Source organism: Macaca mulatta, chromosome 7 (genome assembly GCF_049350105.2).
Source record: "Macaca mulatta isolate MMU2019108-1 chromosome 7, T2T-MMU8v2.0, whole genome shotgun sequence".
Lineage (NCBI taxonomy): Eukaryota > Metazoa > Chordata > Mammalia > Primates > Cercopithecidae > Macaca > Macaca mulatta.
The window spans coordinates 73,600,790-73,624,458 of record NC_133412.1 but is presented as its reverse complement, the minus strand read 5'-3'; the positions used below and the strand labels follow the sequence as shown (position 1 = coordinate 73,624,458).

General features: G+C 40.7%; 2 protein-coding genes across 22 annotated transcripts in view; one reads left to right on the top strand and one right to left on the bottom strand.

Annotated features, from left to right (window-relative positions):
• Positions 1 to 23,669, top strand: part of TM6SF1 (transmembrane 6 superfamily member 1) — a 49,026-nt gene that overhangs the window by 7,990 nt on the left and 17,367 nt on the right. For 5 of the 20 annotated variants that reach the window (XM_077940138.1, XM_015142885.3, XM_077940133.1 and 2 more), the window contains 7 exons: positions 3,514 to 3,617; positions 5,856 to 5,938; positions 6,666 to 6,787; positions 8,580 to 8,684; positions 10,649 to 10,741; positions 11,261 to 11,380; positions 20,491 to 21,365. In XM_077940138.1, coding sequence (XP_077796264.1) covers positions 3,514 to 3,617; positions 5,856 to 5,938; positions 6,666 to 6,787; positions 8,580 to 8,684; positions 10,649 to 10,741; positions 11,261 to 11,380; positions 20,491 to 20,682 — 819 coding nt within the window. In that variant the 3' untranslated portion in view covers positions 20,683 to 21,365. Of the gene's footprint in view, positions 1 to 3,513; positions 3,671 to 5,834; positions 5,939 to 6,665; positions 7,310 to 8,579; positions 8,685 to 10,648; positions 10,742 to 11,260; positions 11,381 to 20,490; positions 21,366 to 23,669 lie in introns of those variants that run through there. The other 15 variants (XM_028851248.2, XM_077940132.1, XM_028851250.2 and 12 more) reach the window with 9 other exon arrangements.
• The window catches only part of HDGFL3 (HDGF like 3), an 80,819-nt gene continuing 78,956 nt past the window's right edge, over positions 21,807 to 23,669 (bottom strand). For both annotated transcript variants that reach the window (XM_077940162.1, XM_077940161.1), the window contains exon 7: positions 21,807 to 23,272. In XM_077940162.1, the coding sequence (XP_077796288.1) occupies positions 23,267 to 23,272 (6 nt within the window). In that variant the 3' untranslated portion in view covers positions 21,807 to 23,266. The remainder of the gene's footprint in view (positions 23,273 to 23,669) is intronic.

Here is a 23,669-nt window from a genome sequence, read left to right as displayed (position 1 = left end):
GACTTCCTATAATAGCCTTAGGTCACTTATTCACATGGAAAGTGGAGCAGAAAGGACGGTTAGATCACGGGAGGCAATTCTCTCCAATGTTCAGCTCTCATAGCTTCTCTCATGACCCCACACATGACCTGCTTTTCTCCTTTATTTGTATTTAATATAAATAAGGTACCTTAAATGGATTTAGCATTTGTGTGTCTGTTAATACATGACTATCTCAGAAACCCCAAGTCAGTCTTAAATTTGTGAAGTACCAAACACAGAAGCACTTGATGAAGTCATTTGATTGTGATGGCTGGCACTCCTCACCACACTGCCCAAATCATAGCTTTAGATAGCTGCCTGGTACTCAAGAGAGCTAGTCCTATTTTCTTATTTTATGGTGGGCTGAACCCAGCCCCAGAGAGGTTAAGTGACTCATTCAAGGTTACACAGGAAATGAGGAACAGGGCTCGAAGCAGATTCTTCATCCATGTTCAAATAATGGGGAGCTTTGTATGTACACTGTGGGATTTTAGGTTTTATCCTGTCTGTGAGGGAAGATTTTAAGTCAGTGAAGAATACAGGTAACTCTGGGAAGGATGGGTTTGCAGGGAAGGGTCCGTGCCATGAGCTGGGGCACCAGTCAGGAGGATTCCTCGGGACCAGCAGGGGCATAAATGTGGCTGGGCAGAGGCAGCGCATGGGAAGTAGAGAGAGGGATGAACTTTAGAGAATCAGAGTGGCTAGAATGAGTAAGACTTGGGGACAAATTGGGAATGATGGGAAGGGTGAGGCCTAAGACAGTGTCCTGATTCCTGCTTTGGAATTTGCAAGAATGCTGCAAACATGTAATGTAAAAACATTACACCAGAGAGGGATGAGAGGAGGAATTTATTTCTGCAGACATTTGTTGAAGGGGACTCTGTGGTCAGAAGACCTGCTCCCTGCCCCCCAGGAGCTCCCTGCCTGATGTGGTGGGGAGATGGCATTGTCCCAGGTGCAGTGACAGAGACTTACTCCAGGCACAGAAGTACACGGAGGAGGAATTAAGTCTGGGCACAGTCGGGGAAGGCTTATTGAGTTGGTGACACTGCTGTAGCATTTAAAAAATGGTCATGGCAGTGGAAGATGGATATTTCCAGATGGACCAGGGAGACAGGAGAAATTCTGGAGAGAAAGGACAGCTTGGGCAAAGGCTTGGAGAGGACTGGAGAGGAGAAAGAGCATGTGCCTCCCACTGGGGCACCAATCTGCAGGGATGAGGCTGAATTTCTATGGGGAGGTAGAGTTTCAGATGCTGGCAAGGCTTTGCAGGTCTTGAGCTCTGAGGAGCAGTCCTGGCAGAGAGAGTCCGGGGCCATCTGAGTGCAGTTGGTACCTGAAGGTCTGAGAGGAGACGGGCTTGCCTATGAGAAGGTAGAGAGAGAAAAGGGCTGAGCTTGGGACTTTAGAGACCATGGCCAGAAGAAGAGAAGCCCCTGAAGTGGACCTTGGGGGCAGGCCAAGAGGCAGAAGGAAAACCTGGAGAGTGGGGACCATGGCACCCAGAGGAGGGAGGTTTTATGAAGGAGGCGGCTGATGAGAGGGCTGGAGGCTGAGCTGGCAAGGGTGGTAAGCATTGGGGCAGATGGGGTACCAGAACGGGGACTGGGGTGTAACTGTAGTGGCAAGGTCTGCAGGGCCAGGCTCTGGGGACCCAGCTGTGATAGAGAGATGGGGCTTGGTTCAGCAGGCTGTGACAAGTTTTGGGGAGTTTTAGAGTAGAGGAGCAACATGCCAAGAGCCAGGCCTTGAGAATCTTCATCTGGCAGGAGGAGTGTCATGGGCTGGAAGGAGGGGATAGAGGTAGGGAGACCATTTGGGAATGTAGCCGTGGCCCAGTGAGGGACACTGAGGGCTAGACCTAATGCTGTGAAGAAGAGGGAGTATTGCCAGGGTGACATTGTAGCGATAAAGTTGATAGATTTGCTGAAAGACTGCATAGGAGAATGAGGAATGAAAAAATGACCATGTGGTTTTGACCTTGGGAAGCTGAATGGTATCATCATTAATATAGAGAGGCCATGGCTGGCCTGGTGGCTCATGCCTGTAATCTCAGTGCTTTGGGAGACAAAGGTGGGAGGATCGCTTAAGGCCAGGAGTTGAGACTGCAGTGAGCAATGATTGCGCCACTGCACACACACACACACACACACACACACACACACACGCGTACAGAGAGAGCAAGAGAGAGAGAGGCTAGTTGAGGGGAGACGCTGATGAATTAAGAGTTCAGGCGAGTTCAAAGAACCTGTGGCCTGTGGACCATGCAGTTAAAGATGCTCATCAAGCTACCAGGAGAGACCACCACTGGCTCAGAGAGCCAGGTGTGTTAGCAATGGAAGTCTGAAACCATAAATCGGATGTATTCTTCAGTCACAGCAAGTCCGAGAGAAAGGACGTGGGCCGGGCATGGGTGTAGAAGCAGAACCTTGATTCTGTTTCCTGCTCCTCTGATTTTAATTTGATTTGATCTGTGGGAGAAATAACAAAGCAGTCCTTGCCCCAGGGGAGCATGAAACTTGAAAGAAAGCCCTGCTTGCTTGGCTGATTGGTGGGCTGGTTGATCTGCACTCTTCCTTGTTGTAGAAAGGACTTAAGGCATCTTACAGTGTGAAACAAGCCAGGACAGCATGAGCGGGGGAGAAAGAAGAAAGGAAAACAAGGTGGGGCCAAAACAAAAGTAGAAATGCACGGAAAATTGCCAGTGACTTTCCAGAAGCCACCTGGAAATGTAACCACCTAGAAAAGGGAAATGTAACCACCTAGAAAAGGGAACTGTAGTTTGTCATATAATCTCGTGTTCATAACATTAACATTTGCCCAGGAGAAGTACGGCTCTTCTTGTTCTCTGCTAGGTACACTAGCTACGTGACCTTAGGTAAGTCTTGTAATCTCTCAGAGCCTCTGTTTCCTCATCTGTAAAATGGACTCAATCCTGTCCATCCCACTGGGTTGTTGGGAAGGTAGAAGGAGGGGTTGGGTGTGAAGCTCCGAGTTCAGTGCCTGCCTGCCTATGTGTCGGTATGTGGAGAATGCATGCTGTGCCATGCCCAGTCCAGCAAGCCACGGGATCAGCATGAATTATTAAGGCCAGCCACTGGCTCTGGAAAGCAGGGTCATCCCTGATCACCTCTCTGATCACTGCCCAGCACCTTTTGTCAAAGATTTGGCTTGGTCTCCATGAGTTTGCCGTACAGCTGGGATTGCCTATCATGCCATCTGCCTTTGCATCACAGTACAAACCTATGTTGATGCATCATGGGCCCATTGGCCAGGCATTCTCTAATTCCATCCTCTGTGGCCAGACCCTGGTTTTGGCAGCTCCAGCATGAAGTTGTATTTTCACGTTCCTACCAATTTTGAAGAAATAGTTTCATCTTAGCAGATGAACACAAGTTATTTCTGCTGTTTTATTTTACTTGCAATACAGGTCTGATGTTCTGCATTTACAGGTCTTATTTAAAGTGTACTTCTGTTTAATGCTTTCTTTAGGGTGAACCGTATCTGAACACTGCATATGGGCACATGATCTGCTACTGGGATGGCTCTGCTCATTATCTTATGTACCTGGTGATGGTGGCAGCCATAGCATGGGAGTAAGTCAGTTCACCTGGTGTGTGCCTTTGCCACCTTAGCAACCGATAAGCGGGTATGTAAGGAAACGTTATGCATAGAGGCAAATACGCAAGCAAGTATACTGGACATGAATATAAGTTCCATGGGTGCACGTCAGACGTGGCTTTATCCTCCTTGTACCACTGCCTTTTGAATATGTCCCTCTGAATTGCTCCCCAGCATGGTGATAGCTCGGGCAGACCCTTTACGCTTTCTGATTATGTTGTCTTACAAGAATAATTTTTATTTTCAGCAATTAAAGCCAAGCACATCTTAAACTTCATTTCAAAACTTCAGAATTTCCAAACTGCAATTTCATTTTGGTTTAAAGCTTCTGTCCTTCCCCATATCAGGCACAGCTCTGCGGCTTGGCTTGCACTAAGGCTTGGCTACATGGCCTGTCCGTTCACTCCTCTCATCTCACTCTGCAGCTGGCCCCTTGGGAGTAGATGTGTATGTACAAGGGATTAAAGGAACAGGGGAAGAGTCTTATGTGAAAGGTGCTGTTTTTGGGTAGCAGTACCCCCATCATGATATGCGAGGTTGGTCTGGGGAGGCACACATGTGAGTTCTTTAGAGACCCCAACCACAGGAGCTTCTGCATTGCACTAATCCCTAAAGTGAACGACATGCTCTTGTGCTGAATTTCTGCCCATGGTGGCCCACCCACAGCTTTTTTCTGCTGGGGCCCCTGTAACCCAGAAGGCGCACCCTTTGGGGAGGGATCCTTTCAAAACGTTTAAGTCCAGCCGTCTTCTCAGGCCTCCACTTGCTTCCGGGTTACAGAAAGTCATGCATTCTTGCCCCATACAAGGTTGAAATGCAGTTTAACCAACTATCTCCCTCACTCCCAACATGCACTCAAGGTCAGCTCCAGCTAATTTTTTTTTTTTTTTTTGAGACAGGGTTTTGCTCTTGTCTCTCAGGCTGGAGTGCAATGGCACAATCTCGGCTCACTGCAACCTCCGCCTCCCGGGTTCAGGCAATTCTCATGCCTAAGCTGGGACTACAGACGTGTGCCACTACACCCGCAAATTTTGTATTTTTAGTACAACAATCTAAAAATTTTTTTCACCATGTTGGCCAGGCCAGTCTCAAACTTCAGACTTCTGGTGATCTGCCCACCTCAGCCTTCCAAAGTGCTGGGATTACAGGCGTGAACCACCACGCCCGGCTCCAGCTCCTTCTTATCTGTCCTCCCTACAATCCCAGTCATTGTGAATGGGCCTCTTGGGGTCCAGTTACATTTGGCTTGAGGGCTAGGGTGGGGCAGGACCCACACAGTATTCTCCTTGTTTCCTTTCAGAGGATTTCCTTTTGAATTTCTCATAGCCTGTTAACATAGTGTGGAGCTGGGTTATTGGGGTTATCAATTGAAGGAACTTTTTTTTTTTTGAGACAGTCTCTCGCTCTGTCGCCCAGGCTGGAGTGCAGTGGCATGATCTTGGCTCACCGCAACCTATGCCTCCCGAATGCAACCATTTCTCTTGCCTCAGCCTCCAGAGTAGCTGGAATTACAGGTGCATGCCACCATGCCCAGCTAATTTTTGTATGTGTGTGTAGTTTTAGTAGAGACGGTGGTTCACCATGTTGGCCAGGCTGGTCTCAAACTCCTGACCTCAAGTGACCCATCCACCTCAGCTTCTCAAAGTCCTGGGACTACAGGCGTGAGCCACCACGCCCTGCCTGAACAAACTTTTTGTCAGCATTGAAGATTAGGGGTATATGTCTAGCAGCTCCTTTGCAACATGGGGTACATGTCACTTGTCTTCACCTTTGGGGCTTTGGCCAATATTCTGTGACCCCAGGAAAAGTCCATTTAACATTATCATTGTAAGTATAACTCATACTTACAATGATTAAAAATATGGATTCAATTTCCTTTCTTCTTTCAACTTTCTTTTTTCCTTTCATGCTGTTGAGTTTCACACACAACAGGGAAATGCAGGAGTCCTGTAGCAGGGATGATCATGTTGTAGTTTAACAGAATACATAGCAAGCATAATTTCCTATTTAAAAGGACACGAAGAAGGTTCTATAGTATATCACGTGGCAATGAAGTTAGATAACCAGGACTCCCTGTGTTTATTCCTCTCGATTCAATAGGTTTTGATTCATGTACTTTACTAGTTTGAATAAAAAATAATATTGAGGATCATTTTTTGCTTAGTATTCTAAGACAAACATACCAAGTCAAGATTTTTTTGTTGTTGTTACAGGGAAACATATAGAACCATTGGCCTATATTGGGTTGGATCTATTATTATGAGTGTTGTTGTTTTTGTGCCAGGAAACATTGTAGGTAAGATACTTTATCTTAAAGTTCACTTTCCTTTTCTAAAACAATGGGGCTTGTTTTTAAATAGAGAAGCTCTTTTAGTTATAATAGAACCAGGTGATTCCACGCTTACTAAAAACCTGTTTTGCAGAGTAATTCCTTTTTCTCACCTTTAAAAAAATACCTTTTAAGAACTGCTTTTGAGCAATTTCCAGACGTGTGCATTGAACAATTTGGCAGTCAAGTATCAGGGATTCCTATTTTTTTAGAAGGATCTCGAGGGAGTGAGTATGGTGTTTATGGCTATATTTAGTGTGCAAATATGTAACTCCTGACACACGATGAGAACTCCAAAAATGTACTTGGAAATTATAAGTACATTATTAATGTATGCAGGAAATCAGGATATTATATATATAGGGAGATAGCTACATACAAACATATATAGATATCTATCTAGACATATTTTTTTAAGACAGGATCTCACTCTGTTGCCCAGGCTGGGTTGCAGCGGTACAGCCATAGCTTACTGCAGCCTTGACCTCCTGGGCTCAAGCAGATTACTGTAGGCAGGACATGCCTGTTAATATACATCTAGTATTTTAAATTGACCTTTTTAATTTGGCCTCATTAAAAATATTGTCTGGCCCATAGCAAAATTTTAGATGACCTGAGATGGGGAGGTATCCTAAATATTACTTGTGTTAGATATGCTTTTGGTAACTTCTTTCTCTTTCTCTCTTTTAAATAGGGAAGTATGGAACACGAATTTGCCCTGCTTTTTTCTTAAGCATACCATATACTTGTCTTCCTGTCTGGGCTGGTTTCAGAATCTATAATCAGCCATCAGAAAATTATAATTACCCCTCAAAGGTGATTTTATTAAGTTTTGATGTACCCTGTTCTCAAACTCATAGGGTTCATTCGCATCCACTGGCTGCTGAATTGAACTGTGCCTCTGTGGACTGGAGCATTTGGGGTATCCAAACAGTGTGACTGTTTTGATTATGCAGCATTAGCTTACATCTTAGTTAATGTGGGCAAGAAGGTCTGTTTCTGTCTGAATACATCTGCTTCTGTTGGCAAGGCCATACTTTGGGGAGCTTCCTGTGCCAGTGGTCACACTGCCTCTAACCATCAGATTCTGCATTAGTGTGTCAAGTGAAGTCCATAGTATGTGGTTCATCTAGGGTTGTTAATGGCCTGGATTTTGAGCACCTGGGTTCCTCTGTGACACCTATGCATTTACTACCCCAAGAGGACACTGGAGGGATACTGCTCCTCAAGGTAATCTACACAGCCATACAATCTCGACTCCAGAGATCCAGACCCAAGGAGACTGGCTACAGGACATCTGAGACACCTCCCCTTCCATTCACAGCCAGGGTGGTCAAGGTGAAACAACACTGGCCTGGCAGATACTCTGTTAAGGCCTTCATTTCTAAGCTAGTTTCTCTGTTTCCTTCCCTTTTCTAGGCATTAGATTATTTAGCAAGATCTTTTAAGCAAAACTGATATATGAAAATATGAATTACTAGAGATAATCAGAATACGACTATTCATTTTATAAAATGTTTTCAATAAAATTCATTAAAATACATTTTAATTGACAAATACTTCATGTGTAAACATTTAGACAGCTGCTATGTAAACTCAGGCTGGCACACTGACAGCTGGTACTCTCTTACATCCCTCTGAGGAAAGAGGTGGCTGTTAAAAAGAAAAAGCAAATAGTCAATCCACGCTTAGTCCCGGCTCCACTGCTTTTAAAGTTTCCATGTCAGTGTGTCAACAGAGTAGGTATGCCATGAGGCATGCAGAATTGCTTATCATCATTTTTAATGTGAAAACACAGTGACAGCCAGGGCCAAGCAGCATTGTCATACAGTGCTGACAGGAACATACATTCAGAATTGTTCTGCAAAGCAATTTGGCGATGTTATCAACCTGAATAATTCTGGAACCCAATAATTCTGCTCCTAGATCCCTATCCTCAGGAAATCATCACACTGATACCACCAAAGATTTACATACAAAATTGTTCATCATTACATTAAGTGTAACAGTGAAAAATGCCTAAATATCCAACAGTGGGAGAATGGCTGAAGTGTGGTGTTTCCATACGGTATTCACTTTTAGAATATTTTTAATCATGTAAGAAAGTGTTTACAACATAGGCAGATGTTGAGGGCAAAAAGAACAAATACAGAATTGTTTATACTAAGTCCTAATTTTGTGAAAAATATAGATATATGTGTGTGTATATATGTATGTAGTGTGTGTGTGCGTGCGTGTGTGTGTATGTGTATATCTACTACATGTATTACTGGAAAAGTATACCAATGGTTAATAGTGATGTGGCAGGTTTATGGTTTGCTTTTAAAATTTCTTATCATTAAAATGTCATTTCAAGAAAAAATGTGGACTCATAGAGCTATGAGGGCCCTTCGAGAGATCATTTAGCCCAAATTCTTCATTTCACAGATAAGGAAACTGAGACTTGAGGAAGGAAATGATTTTCCTAAAGTTCCATGGCCAATGACTTATGATATAAATTGTGAATCTTCAAAATTCTCTTATCCATCATCATGACATTTAATGTTTCAGATTTCAGATTCTTCTTTGGCACTTTGGGCCTGCTCTTTAGGTACAAACTCTATTTTAGGTTATTCAAGAAGCCCAAGCGAAAGACCTGCTGAGAAGACCATTTGATTTAATGTTGGTCGTGTGTCTCCTCCTGGCAACTGGATTTTGCCTGTTCAGAGGCTTGGTAAGCATAACAGATAATAATAATGTAACATTGTGATACTACTCATATTTCCAAATGGAAAAACCTTAGAAATATGTTTTTGTTTTTCCATCAGACTTCTTAGCAAACTAACAAACCATTCCTCCCATCAAAGCCTGGAGCCCCGGACCTACTTCCTGCTGCTCCCTACCTCAGCCTCCTGCTGTCACCTCCTCCTTCCTTAGATCAAGCTCTACTCAGACGCATCTTCTTCCCCATTTTAGGGCATCTAAAAAATCAGCCATTGGAGTCTCTATTATTCTTTTGATGTTTCGGATTTAAATGGAAATATCTTTGGTAAGGATGGCACCCTAGGACTGCAACACAACTGTGGCACAGAGCATCCCTGCGTTCTCGGGATAGGGGCGATGGGGTTGAGGAAGGCGTACGAGCTCAACAATTCACGTGTATGTTGGGTTATGGGAATGTCTCACTGATAAGAATAGTGTTGAGTAAATTCAGCTCAGGCCTGGAGTACTGTATTGATGTGACTGAAATACATTAAAGACATGTGGGCATTTCATATTTTCTATCTTCTCTTTTTTAATATTTTACTGCAGAGGTTAAGAAAAAGACTCACAGGCTTTGGAGTTAGAATCCTGGCCATTTACTAGCTGTGTGGCCTTGGAAAAACTACTTAACTCTTTGACTCTGTTTTCTTCTCTGTAAAATAACACTACCTACACCTTAACAGTATTGTTTTGGAGATTAAATAATGTACACCAAACACTTGGTAGAGGCTCTTATACATAGTAAATGATTACTGTTAGGATTTTTATTGATCAGTGATCCTTCACAATGGCCCAGTTTGATGATTTCTTCTTAGTAGAAATACATTTGGGAAAATCAAAATTATATCGTTAATTATATTCAGCTTCAGTGACAATTTCTCTTCTAAGCCTGTTGGCGTGCATAACAGTTGGAGGGTAGAGTGGCAAGTGTAAGCCCATGTGGGTGACTTTTATCATTTCAGGGTCTTGGGCTACTGGGGGCCTGTGCAGCAGGCTGGGTTCAGGGGGAGAAGCTGTTTTAAGAGTTATCTTTATCTGTGGAATGTCAGAAACTTTCTGGAGGAGAGTTGGGTTGGCTAACAGGAGGAGGGGCATGGGGAAGAGAAGGCAAGGCCATAGCTTTGCTTGGACCACAGGGCCACTGAAACCATTCTTTGGTTAGTTTGTTGTAGGTTCAAACAACAAAAAAAAAGTGGGCCCCACCTGTATTCTTGCATAGACATATCCCCTTCCCTGTGCACATGAGAAAAATGTGTGCATGTGTGAGTGTGTATGCAAGGTGGGTAGGGGGCTTTTGGATTGGGGCCATTTTTACCACTCTGCCATTGGCCTGTGTTCATATATGTCATCCAGGTGGGACAACATTTATGGCCAAAGACATGAGGAATGGTGCCTGAGGGGAGGAAGGTGACTCAGAGGGGACCTAGTAAGGTGCCAAAGAGACTTTCAGGCAAGAGGACGCTGCTTTCAAATCATTATCTTTTACTGCCTCCAAAGGCTATATACTCTATGAGGCACTAGAGACAGGAGGTGCTATTTTCAAATCTTGCAATGCATAGTAAGATGAATTTGGTGTGGAAATATACTTTTCTTCCTGTGGGGAATAGCGGGCTAGTTATTTCCAGGAAAAGTGAAACTCATAACTTAGCAAGCTGTGCTTTGGCTAGCCAAACCTAGATACTTAAAACTCTGAATATCTGAAAGGTACCCAAGAATAGGGCATTAGTTACCATTTCCTGCACCATAATTAACCTTTGCTTAATCTCCTTAGAAAAAATGTGTAAAATATTTCCATCATTGATGAGTCTCTACAATGCACACATTTTGTTAAATAGCAAAGCAGCTTGTGACTAAACCTGGCCCATTTAGCCTTATCAGCAAACCTAAGAACCAGATGTGATTGTATTTTTATAATGAGTTTATTTTTGTTCTTAGATTGCTTTGGATTGCCCATCTGAGCTCTGCCGATTATATACGCAATTTCAAGAGCCCTATCTAAAGGATCCTGCTGCTTATCCTAAAATTCAGGTCAAGTAGTTATGAGGCCTAAGATTTTTCTAACATTAATTTTCTTTTAAAAAATGGGTTCCAGCTGGGTGCGGTGGCTCATACCTGTAATCCCAGCACTTTGGGAGGCTGAGGCAGGTTGACCATGTGGTCAGGAGTTTGAAACCAGCCTGGCCAGCACAGTGAAATCCCATCTCTACTGAAAAAATACAAACAACTATCCGGGCATGGTGGCACACGCCTGTAATCCCAGCTACTCAGGAGGCTGAGGCAGGATAATTGCTTGAACCTGGGAAGTGGAGGTTGCAGTGAGCTGAGATCGCGCCACTGCACCCCAGCCTGGGGGACAGAGCAAGACTCCATCTCAAAATAAATACATACAAATAAATAAAAATAAAAAAAATAAAAGTAAAAAAAATGGGTCCCATATAGGAAATAGGAATTAATATTTTCAAAGATGAAAATGTTTATTTTTTTGTACTTTTTAGTCAGGCCAAGTTAACTGCTGATTTGCTGATATTATTTCTCTGTTCTATACAGATGCTGGCATATATGTTCTATTCTGTTCCTTACTTTGTGACTGCACTGTATGGCTTAGTGGTTCCTGGATGTTCCTGGATGCCTGACATCACATTGATACATGCTGGAGGTCTGGCTCAGGTACTAAGAATATTCTGTTGAGAAGGTTTACTTGTGGTCTAGGTGTCATTGTTGAATATATGAAAAACTTCTCAGTGTTTTAGAGTAGGAGATAGCTATTAGACATGTCACCTTTGGTTTTGCAGTTCTTCGGAAGACATTTCTGCAAGTACATTTTATTTAAATCTCACAATAACTATATGGTAGATATGCCAACCCAGTTACACAGATGAGGAAACTAAGGCCCAGTGAAGTTAAATGATTTGCCCAAGGTTACACACCCAGCATGCGGCATTGTTTTATAGGATTGTTTCACAATCTCTGAATACCATGGCTACTAAAAAAAGATTGAGCTGTTACCTTCAAAATGTCCATCCAAATGTAAGACTTCAGAATTCCACTACACTGTGTTATACAGAACCAGGGAAAGTGGTTTAAAAAATGTTCTGGGCCTATCAGTTGATTCCTTTTCCACTGGCACCTTGCCAAATATTTGGCCTAGAGTAGGTGTTCAGTGAATGCTTACTGCATTTGACTGAAAATGAAATTATCTATGGAGAACTTCATATATAACATAAAGCACATTTTTACAAGATAATTAGCAAAACAAATCAATCTGAACAAGGAAGAAAATTAATTTCATTGTTTTTTCTTACTAGAAATAAAACAAATGAACTTATTGTTTAAAAACTTTAGCTCCATCTTGTTCTTTTCAAGCAGTTTTAAGAATGCTATAGGAAACCAAAAATCGTACATAAAGGAATTATGTTTTTGAGATTACTAATGAAGAAAAGAGAATTTTTAGATGTATGCTGTAATTTCCTATTCAGGAAGACAATCATTCAAACTGAAATGAGGTTCATCCAGAAACTGTAGGCTTGTACAGTCAATTATATGCATGGTATAATAACTACGATTGCAAGACATACTAGAATTCACAGGGTTGAAAAATATAGTATTTAAGGGGTCAATGCATTAAATCCTTTCAGTTTGAGGTAATTCTTAATTACAAAATTAGCATAGTAATATCAAAAAAGTTGATGTAGCATCCAGAAGCAATGGTTCCTGTCCTTTCCTCGAGGGGCTTAAGAAGGAAGAGAACTAACATTTATTGCTCTTTGCTGGTTGTTTTTCCTTTGCAGACCTCTAAATACCCGATTCCTCAGTCCTTGGGCTTTATTTGTATATTTTAGGTCTTTATCTTTGTATCTTTCAATACCAACTATAAGCTAATGACTTCCAATTTTCTACCTTCAGCCCAAACTGTTCCCAGACTCCTGTATTCCAAACTCAAGTCTTTTTACTTGCATGCCTCACTAGCACCTCATATTTAATATATAAAATAGGACCGGATCCTCCCCACAACTTCTCTTCCATTTTTTTCATTATCTGTGTAAATAGCCCAATTGCATCCAGCAACTCAAGCCAGAAAGTTGGAGTAATTATTTACACTCCTCATCCTCTACATCTAGACCACCACTAAGTTCGGTTTTTTTTTTTTTTTTTTTTTTAAAAAGAGACAGGGTCTTGCTCCATCTCCCAGGCTGGAGTGTGATGGCATAGTCATAGCTCACCGCAGTCTCAGACTCCTAGGCTCAAGCAATCCTCCTGCCTCAGTCTCCAGAGTAGCTGGGACTACAGACAAAGACCACTGCACACAGCTAATTTTAAAATTTTTTTAAGAGATGGGATCTTATTTTGTTGCCCAGGTTATTCTCAAATGCCTGCTTCAAGTAATCCTCCTGCCTCAGCCTCCCAAAGTGGTGGGATTACAGGTGTGAGCCACCACACCCAACCAGGTCCAGTTAGTTTTACTCCAGTGATTCTCCAATCCATTTTTTTTTTTTTCCAGTTCCGCTGCCCCTACACTAGTCTGAGCTCTCATCACCTTACTTCGTGCCAGGCAAACCACGTTAAAAGTTTTACTTACCTATTTGTCTAAGGATAGGCTATGTGCTCTGCTGCTGTAACAAATACTCAGTGTAGCTTAACACAGTAAAATTTCATTTCCTGTTTATGCAAAGATCATGTGGGATATTTTCAGGATCCAGGCCTGGCACCAGGTCAACTGCAGGGGAGGCTGGTTACTGTGGTCTTCCTGCCTGCCTCATAATAAACAGCACAATGGACACATCGTATTATCTTTTGTAATAGCTTTGAAAAAAAATCCCAATATAAACGTGAGGAAGCGGAGGCTCAGGACACCTGAAATTATTTGCCTTAGATTACAGAGTTATTAAATGGCAGAATAGGGTTATGAAATCCTGACTCCAAACCTCATATTCTTCTTTATTGTGTTATCTCGCCCACCCCATGCAAACAATGAACTATGGCACAGAGTCCTACAGCACAAAAGACTGTACGTAGTTATGAAGTGTTGGAGAACCTTGTGGGTGGAAGGCAGTGACATTCTGAGTTGGACTCTGAGGGCCAAATGGGGCTTTATTAGGCTGAGCCTCTCCAGGGAATAACCCAGGGAAACACTGAGGTGTGGGCATACGCAGCAGGTCTGATGGCAGAGTAAGTCTTGGCTTTTATTTGGCCGGGTTCCCCTGCCTTATTCTCCTGTATCCTTCAGGACAGATGGCCGCATACCCACTTCACTCTTGCCAGCCCTTTCTTTAGAGGATTAGACTGTTCAGTTTGACAGCTGTTCTGTTTGACACCTATCACCTTGTGTTTTGCCTGCACAATCAGGCCTCCTCTACCTGCCATGTGCCTTGGTCAGCCTGGTACCAGTCCCTGAGGCAGGAACACTAAGTGTCATCAGCCAGCAGGCTGGTTAAAGAGACCAGATGTTGGGCCTGGTTAAGTCTCAGGAGACAAATGGAAACGGCAGGAAAACCTAGACAAAAGCCTAGTCACATGGCCAGGGTCAACAGTCAGGAAGCTTAGGAAGGTCATAGCTTGGAGGAAAATGGGTGTGGTGAGCCTGTAGCAGTAAGACGAACCCTAATTTGTTGGTGAAGCTAAGCTTGCAGATGGGCACTTACTACTCCAGCCAAGTGGTTCTGAGAAGGGCAGTGTGGACTACAGAGCAGCTAGCAGCTGCAGGGGCATTACCCCATTCATGTCAGACATCAGGCATCCTGGGGCTTATCCATCATTGCCCAGTTTGTTAAGGCAGCCTGAAGCCCCTCTTGATGGTGAATACCCAGATCCAGAGCCTAAGGCTAAGGACCAGATCCTGTAAATGTCAGGATGTTTCTCCCAGCCCAGTAGGTGAAGACAGATTGAGTAAAGGATTATGGGTCTAATTCCCATAGCTCTTGGCTGGGCTTTAATATCTACCTACTTACAGTGTGTAGACTAAGGAAAAGTTAGAAACCATGCTGCAACAAAACAATGTATACGACCAGAATAATGAATTAGTTATGTGATTTGTTTTTCACTTAGCAAAAGTATGTGCTTATGAAATGGAGTCTCATCTTATGAGAGTACCTTACACATTCATCACAGAAAGCACTCTCCAGCCAGGCATGGTGGCTCACGCCTGTAATCCCAGCACTTTGGGAGCCCAAGGTGGGTGGATTGCTTGCAGTCAGGAGTTTGAAACCAGCCTGGGTAACATGGTAAAACCCTGTCTCTACAAAAAAATACAAAAATTAGGCTGGCATGATGGCATGTGCTTGTAGTCCCAGCTAATAGGAAGGCTGAGGTGGGAGGATCGCTTGAATCCAGGCAGCAGAGGTTGCAGTGAGCCGAGATTGCATCACTGCACTCTCCAGCCTGGGCGGTGACAGAGAGAGACCCTATCTCTCCACCACTACCAAAAAAAAAAAAAAAAAAAAAGCAAAAAAAAAAGCATTTTTCTGTAACTTTAATCAGCATCTTTGCTTGCTAAAATTGCCATTCTTATTTAGAAGCCTTATGCATTCATGATCCCACTAACTTTACTAAAACTTACTTTTATTGAAACATCTAGCAAACTCTGAAGAATCTATGCAACTTAGTAAGGAAAAAAACACACCTTTGAATTCATTCTTGATCAGTATAGGCCAATGCAAGAAATATTGAGTAGTAGCCGGGCATGGTGGCTCACACCTATAATCCCAGCACTTTGGGAGGACGAGGCAGGTGGATTACCTGAGATCAGGAGTTTGAGACCAGCCTGGCCAACATGACAAAATCCCATCTCTACTAAAAATACAAAAAATTAGCTGGGCGTGGTGGTGGGCATCTATAATCCCAGCTACTTGGGAGGCTGAGGCAGGAGAATTGCTTGAACCCACAAAGTGGAGGCTGCAGTGAGCCGAGATCACACCACTGCACTCCAGCCTGGGTGACAGAGCGAAACTGTCTCAAAAAAAAGAAAGAGTGAGTAGTTACTGGGGCCTTGATTTCAGACCATGTAGGAGTCTGCCAAATCTGCTGCCTTAAGAAATCAAAAGATCAAGGAAAGAGTAAAAGAAGATTGAATAAAATGAAACCAGGACACATTTTAGACCAAAGAGTTCCACTGGGGACTTACTCATAACCCAGGTATCTTTTCATATAAAATGCTAACTATAGGATTAAAGCTGCAAGTGTAATCTGAAAGGCATTAGAGGCTGCTTAGATCCACTTATTAGCATTTCCTCAGTTGAAGCATTTTCTCTGCTAAAATATCAATGAAAATGAAAAAAAGTCAGAGCCAGTAGAGTTCATATAGTTAGAAGCATAAGCTCTGGAGGTGGACTGGTTCAGACTCTAGCCTGTTGCTGATGAGCACAATGACCTTGGCTACTTTACCTCTCTGATCCTCAGTTTCCTCTTCTGTAAAGTGAGGATAATAACGGTAGCTTTCTCATGGAATTGCTGTGAGGGCTGGATGAGGTAATATATGTAAAGGGCTTAGAACAGTGCCTGGCACATAACAGCTATGTAAACTCTTTGTTGCTATTATTACTAGTAGAAGATTCCCAGTAAGAGTTTGGAGAAATGCCTTATGTTGTAACCTGTTACAAATTAGACAAACTAAATTATGTGTATTGTATATAATTATCAAGAAAACAAAGAAACTGGGGGAAAGCTTTGGGACAGACTCACCATGGGCTTGGTAAGGAGCCTGCCATCCCACAGCCAGCAAAGCAGGTTCAGTTACTTCAGTCAGGTGTGGCCCTCAGACTCTCTAACTCCCTGGTTATGTAGGTGCTATGCCATGTCTTTTTCTCACAAAGTGATATGGAAGCTTATGTGTGAATAATTTGGTTGTGAAGAGTTAACTCTACTGAAGTAAATTTACTTTTTTAAAATTGAGACAGGGTCTTGCTGTGTTGCCCAGGTTGGTCTCAAACTTCTGGACTCAAGTGACCCTCCTGCCTTGGCCTCCCAAAGTGCTGGGATTACAGGTATGAGCCACCATGCTCAGCCTGGAAGTAAATTTCATATGGTTTTTCCCTCATGGAGACATTAAGAAAAATCTGAAAGTAAAGGTTTAGGAAGAACACGGCTAAGTTGGGATACTAATGCAAATCTTGTTTTCTTCATTTGCTTCTGGTGTGATTCATTGCTAAACATCTTTATTTAGTATTAAATCAATACTGGATTTAATATCTTTATGTGCTTATCCTTTCATGGAGACACTTAACAGTAAAAAGGTCAAAAGGTCAAGAGGATCTAAAAACAAAGGCCCAGGTTTTCTACAGAGTCAAGCACCAGATCATGAATGGGTATTTTAGTTTTGTATTTGTGTCTACAGAATAGCCCCAAGTGCTTGGCACTGTCTAAGCATATCACAAACATCAATTCACTGAACCCTCAAAACAACCTATGAGGTGGGTTCCACACCTCACCCAAGGCCATACAGCTGGTTTGTAGTGGAGTTGTGATTTGACTCTGGATGTCTAGTTCCAAAGTCAGTGTTGTGAACCAATAAGCTATGTTGCTCAAAAAACTCTAAGAAAAGATAATACAGTTCTGGATTAGCTATTTATACTGTATTAGCAAAAGACCCTGGCTGTCATCCCAATGATCACCTAAGTTTTCTGCCTATAACATTCACATGGACATATAACACTCTTTCAGTTCTTCTTTCTGGAAAAAGCATTAACTTTTTTAGTTATCCTTTACAGATTGTCGCTATACATGTAAGAAAACAGCTCTTAAAATTTAACCTTTGTTCACCTTATTGTCTCATTTGCCACTCCATCCTTTAAAAAAAAATCAGATATATCTCTTAATTATTTCTGTAAGGTGAAAATGATTTAGAATGAAGTAGAAGAAAAATTATTAGAGACTCAACCTCACATTGCTAAATTCTGGATAAATTTCTAGGATCAACAATTCATATCTGTAATCCTGGGCCTCCTGTTAATTCAGCAGCACTGAGTTCACTGAGCCACCTGACCCCAGCACAGGCTCAGGCTGAGCTCTTCAGGTCCTGACATGAGAGGTCTCGTGCTGCTGGGAACACCACCCAGGAGACAACCTGCAGCCCCTTATTAGCTATGTGCTTGGGAAGAGAAACCTCCTCAGGTGAGACTGAGGTTTATCTGAACTTCCTCCTGAACACTTAACATCTTATGCCTTAGGAGAAAGCTATGGTCAGGTACTCACTCAGCTAGAAGTGTGGCTACCATAAGTACATCCATTAGGACTATGAGCAGTACTGGGAGCTGCACACAACTGGCCTTAGAGTTCTCTCACATACAAATGCCTCTTTTGATTATGAATGTTAAAATGTTTGTGCCTTAATAATTCTGAATAAAGAGGCCTACTAAAATACATACAAAAATAGAGAAAAGCTTTGTAGACCCTTCATGTATTTTGACAGTCACAAGTCCATTGTTGTTGAATGTTTATTGAGCTCTAGTAATGTGATAGGTGCCACACAAAACATTAGACACAGTACCTGCCCAGTGGGCTTACAATCTAAGGACATGAATCTTTTTTTTTTTTTTTTTTTTAAGACAGAGTCTTGCTCTGTCACCCAGGCTGGAGTGCAATGGTGCAATCTTGGCTCAATGCAACCTCCACTCCCAGGTTCAAGCAATTTTCCTGCCTCAGCCTCCCGAGTAGCTGAGATTACAGGCGCCCACCACCACGCCCGGCTAATTTTTTTTATTTTTAGTAGAGATGGGGTTTCACTACGTTGGCCAGGGTGGTCCTGAACTCCTGACCTCAGGTGATCCACCCGCCTCGGCCTCCAAGAGTGCTGGGATTACAGGCATGAGCCACTGTGCCCGGCCATGATTCATTTAATGTTGCCACGAGTTTGCTGTTCATGAAAATGAGGTATTAACTGCACTGGTTAGTGCAGGAAAAGAGCCTAAGGAATCACTGACTTTTTATGCAGGCTTCCCTATGCAAGTAGGCACAACTGCTCATCTTTATTCTCTTAAAGTATGGTTGGCATTTCCCCAAATTTGGTGATTTTGTGATGTGTATAAGTATCTATAAAGATAGAACCACCAAACCCACATTTCTGAAAACCAGGGATCGAATTTGGCTTCTAGTCCAGAAGAAAATGCTTGGTTATATATTCAGAAAAACACTATTATTCAAAACAGGCCCTAAGGAAAAATAGTATGGGAGCCATGTTCCTGCTCAGAGTTCCTAGAATGTCCAGAATGCACCTCCTCAGGGCAGCCCTGAAAGTGCCCTTTACTCTCAAGGTTTTTTGCCCTTGGAGCCCGGAGATGCAAATACATTTGCTGGGTTCTGCCTGGGCATCTACCCAGGGGAGGTGTATCTGAGGGCCGAGTCCTCTCAGTGCCTCATGGATCACAATGTAGACAATCCACGTGTTGGTCCTTGGCAATACATCATGCTAATTTCTATTTCCAGAGTAGCAAACATGTACCACAGGTCTCTAGAATATACCAGGAATTTGTAAAAATGCAGCCCATTAAAATATTTGCCACTGATAAAAAATTCATAAAGACGCTACTTAAAAAAACTTGTCCTTTTCTTGCCATGGTGAAGTCAAGTGATGAGTAAACACCTTTATCTGTGAATCACTCAGCAGAATACATTGGTTTCATACGGAAAGAAATATAAAATAACTTATATGTATTTAAAGCAAATTATTTAATTCTTCATTCTTGTTACTTCTATGCCTTCTCTATAGTTCCGTCTTTTGTCTCTTTGATCCTGATGAACTGATAATTTACTACTTAATACATTTAGATTCCCAATCCTTTATTCATGTATATCTTGAATTTCAGCAAGATATGAAAATGCAGACTCCAGGGGTACATTTTGTAATGATACAAGCCTTCTGAGGAAATTTTCTGACAGGAGCTTTTAATCCTGCTGTGGTCTGTTTTACCCTTTCCAATACGGTTTTCCTCTGTGCTTGCAAAAAATATCAAAAAAGACCAGTTGGCACATTCTGAATGTGTTTTCTGAACAAGTATATAAGTAGAGAGGGAGGCCATTTTGCAAATGCAGATAATGCTGACAAGTCATACTTCCAAATAAATTATAATTTGATTTAAAAAGGTTGCCTGCATGTACATTTGCCATTTTACAAAGAGCAACTGTACTCCTACCTCCACCCAAATTGGTAACGACCTTATCTTACAAACAACCCTTAATATTTTAAAAGCCGCAGAAAAAACAAATACATGAATAAATGAATAAACAAAAAACACATAGGGAAAGGGTAGAAGCTCTTGCTCCAAGGAGTAGATGAAAGACTGATAAATGAAGCTGAGGTCCCCCCAGTGCTTCCCTTTCAATAGTTTGTTATGCTAAAAATATTTTAGTTTTTTAAAACTCTGCACTTTCCTCATTTTTATTGGAACTCAATTTGTGAACCACAACTGAGTCTCTATGTAGGATCTCCAGAATGCAAATCAGAAAAAAAATTGAGATTTTATTCAGATTTTTCTATTAGATTGAGCCACTAATGTTTGGTAAAGGGCACTTGATGGTTAAAAACACAACTGGCATGATAAAACTACACGAAATAATATCTACTTTATTTGAACAGTCATATCAAGAATGGCCCTAAATTTAATCAAAGACTAAATTTAATGAAAGACTCTCACATTAAAGACTCTGGATTGTTTGAAGGTATTTTGCCTGCAGGTGAGACTGGTTTTGAGGGCACAGAAACGTAGCCTGAATGAACCATTCAGAACTCATCGTGCATCCAACTGAACATGTTTCATGCTTACCCCATTTTTTTTTTTTTTATGCAACAGGCTCAGTTTTCTCACATTGGTGCTTCTCTTCATGCTAGAACTGCTTATGTCTACAGAGTCCCCGAAGAAGCAAAAATCCTTTTTTTAGCATTAAACATAGCATATGGAGTTCTTCCTCAGCTCTTGGTCTATCGTTGTATCTACAAACCAGAGTTCTTCATAAAAACAAAGGCAGAAGAAAAAGTGGAATAAAAATATTACTTCATGTTCCTTTCTAAATTACTAACTTTTGTTATACTGGTACTGATATTATGTCCCATTTCATTCTCTTCTCATACATGAATACTTAAGAATATGTACATTCTTGCTCTGCACTGTATGTGTGAGCTATATGGTACTGTGTAAATTTTTGAAGCAAAATGGAAATTCTTGAGAAAGTCTGTTTAAAGAAATATATTCAAAATCATTTGTGAATAAACTTGATCGTCCATCTCAATATTCTGTTTGACATATGAAATAATTATAAGTGTAAAAAATTACAATTTAGTGTCAACAGTAGTGAGCATGAAATTATTCAAAAGAGAATATAGAGAATATGGCCTGTGCATATTAAAAAATTCAAAACAGTGAATGCAGACTGGAGAAATAACTTTTGCAAATAAGATGAATATGCTTCATTATTAACTTCAATATAAAAGGCAAATCATCAGAATATTTGTAAATGTTGTTTGAAAAATGTTTTCCCAAGGAAAGTTCATTATTTGCTGCTGTTTTAAGAAAATTACTCTTACTAAAATTTTTTGTGTGAATTTAAATAGCTAAATAGGGATCAATAACTATCTCTACCCTTAATGAACACTTGTTTTAGTGGTGGCTGAAAATATTTCTATTGTATTTCTGTGTATATTTTTAATAAAATTATTTTTGGCCTCTTATGAAGACAAATCTTATTAAATTTGAAACATTTCATATATACACATAAAATTGCTTTTAAACAAAATTTGTGAGTTGTATATTCCAATTCAAAACGTCATCTACATTCCCCTTATGTTTCAGTGTGAGCAATGAAGAGGCCTTTTGATGAATTAAATTTCATTAATTTAAAAATACATTCAAATATTCAAAATTAAAAAGTATCTTTTAAAGAAAAAGTATTAGATTGACATCCCTACTATCTTTTTATGAACTTTCCATGTTTAGGATTGTATGTTGAATATACTAGAGAAAATCAGTATTTACTAAATGAAAGAAACACACCAAAAATACAAACAGCCACCTCCTCACTGTGCCCTGGAATGATCAATGGACTGGTGCTTTCATACCCTTAGCTGCCATCATCATCATCATCATCATTAATGGCCCTAGGCTTTTAGGTCTGCTCACATTTTCTCATGTTTTTATTAGCTCTCACAAAGAAAACCAAAAGAAAATGGGATACAAATCAATGCATGGATAATATCAAGTTACAAAATCTAGGGTCCACAGGGCTGGTAAATATGCATGTGTAAGCAAATCATGTAGTCATCTCCCCTTCATCCCCTACAGTGTTTTCAAATAATCTAAAACCCAGCGAGTGTTTAAAAAAAAAAAGAAAGAAAAACCCTCACCTGCACTTGATTCTATTGTCAGCTTGCTGTGAACAATTTTTGCTTTAATATATGAATTACATTAATACCTCACATTACATATATGAAGCCAAATTACACTAACTTAGTTTGCTTACAACCTCAAATCTTACTCCCAGTACACATTCCAATAAATTTATTCTGTAAAAACAATACATTTTTTTGTTTTTGATTTTTTTACAGTAAACTTTTCAACTACAAACCTTGAATACGCGAAAGATGTTCCAAGGACAAGCATTAACAGGATTGATAAAACCCAAACTGACTAAATGTGTTCTCACAATATAAGCTGGCATAAAAATAAATAAAATTCTCTATTATCACAATAGCAACAATAATGTACACATAATAATGGTTTATGGATGAATATTAACTATTCTAATTGTAGTTCCAAAAGAAAACAGTTTATTTTAAAAGTCTACATTTAAAAGTCAATGTTTTGTCTGGTTTCCCATAGGGCTGTTGCTGATTCCAGCTTTAAAATGTGAAGTATCCACCTTGAGTGCTTAGCTCAAAATTGTATTGGCACTGGGAAAAAATAAATCATTGCCTTTATTTTGGAGTAACACAAAAAGACTCACTAACTTCACATATAGAAACTTAGTTTGTGTACATAACAATATGAATTTTGAGAAGTATAAGCTGTCAACTAGCTATTTCTAATACGGAATAGATATTTTACAATATGGTTAAACTTTACACATGGCCTCAAAACTGAAGGACAATTTTAATTTCGTCTTCAATATACCAACATTATGTATTTAGGAATTAATTCCTGGGTCTGTCAAAGAGAGGAAATTCCATTCTTAAGCATTATGTTGAGTGGTCATCTAAAAAATGTTAATTTATATTTAACTGAGTGTTTGGTGATGGTGGGGTCAAGGCAGGAAAATGATGATCATAACTGCCTTGATAAAAGGATCCTAGACATGTATAAGTCTGCGCAAAAATCTTGATAATCCTTAGTGGTTAAGGGCAACCTCATGCAACCAAATAACATGAAATTAAATCAGTAACTTTTAAAAAAGGCTAAAATGTCTTTTCCCCCCAAAACACAACAGAGAGGAATATGAATAATGTACATACAAACTGGGGTTCTGTCAATGACAACAAGGACTATGTGTTGGTTCATATCAAATCCAAGAATATTAGACAACCAAACATATAACCTTCTTGTGGTTTCTCTTAATATGCAGCATTCATTATGGTAGTTAGGTCTGTAAAAAAAAAAAAAAAGAAAGAAAACAAGCCTTTAGATGATTTAGGATACTAACAATGAGAGCTATCCACACCTAGACAGTATATAATTGGGTTTTCTGAAATTTTAATATGCACTGCAGCATTAACAATACTTACTGAGCAAAAGCAGCTTCTGTGGCTTTGCTTTAGACCTGTCAGTGCAAAAAGTTAAAGGAAATACTAGGGTATTTTTAGTGCCCCATAGAAAAAAATTATAAACCTTGTCTACTGTCTGTCAGGACAGAGTGCAGCAGTGCACATTCTACAATTCTAGGACTATGTTTATTGCTGGAATACATCATCAATGGAGAAACTGATATAATCTATCTTTGTGAGGACTTTCTTCAGAAAGAAAGGTAAGCTGTGTAAAATTTA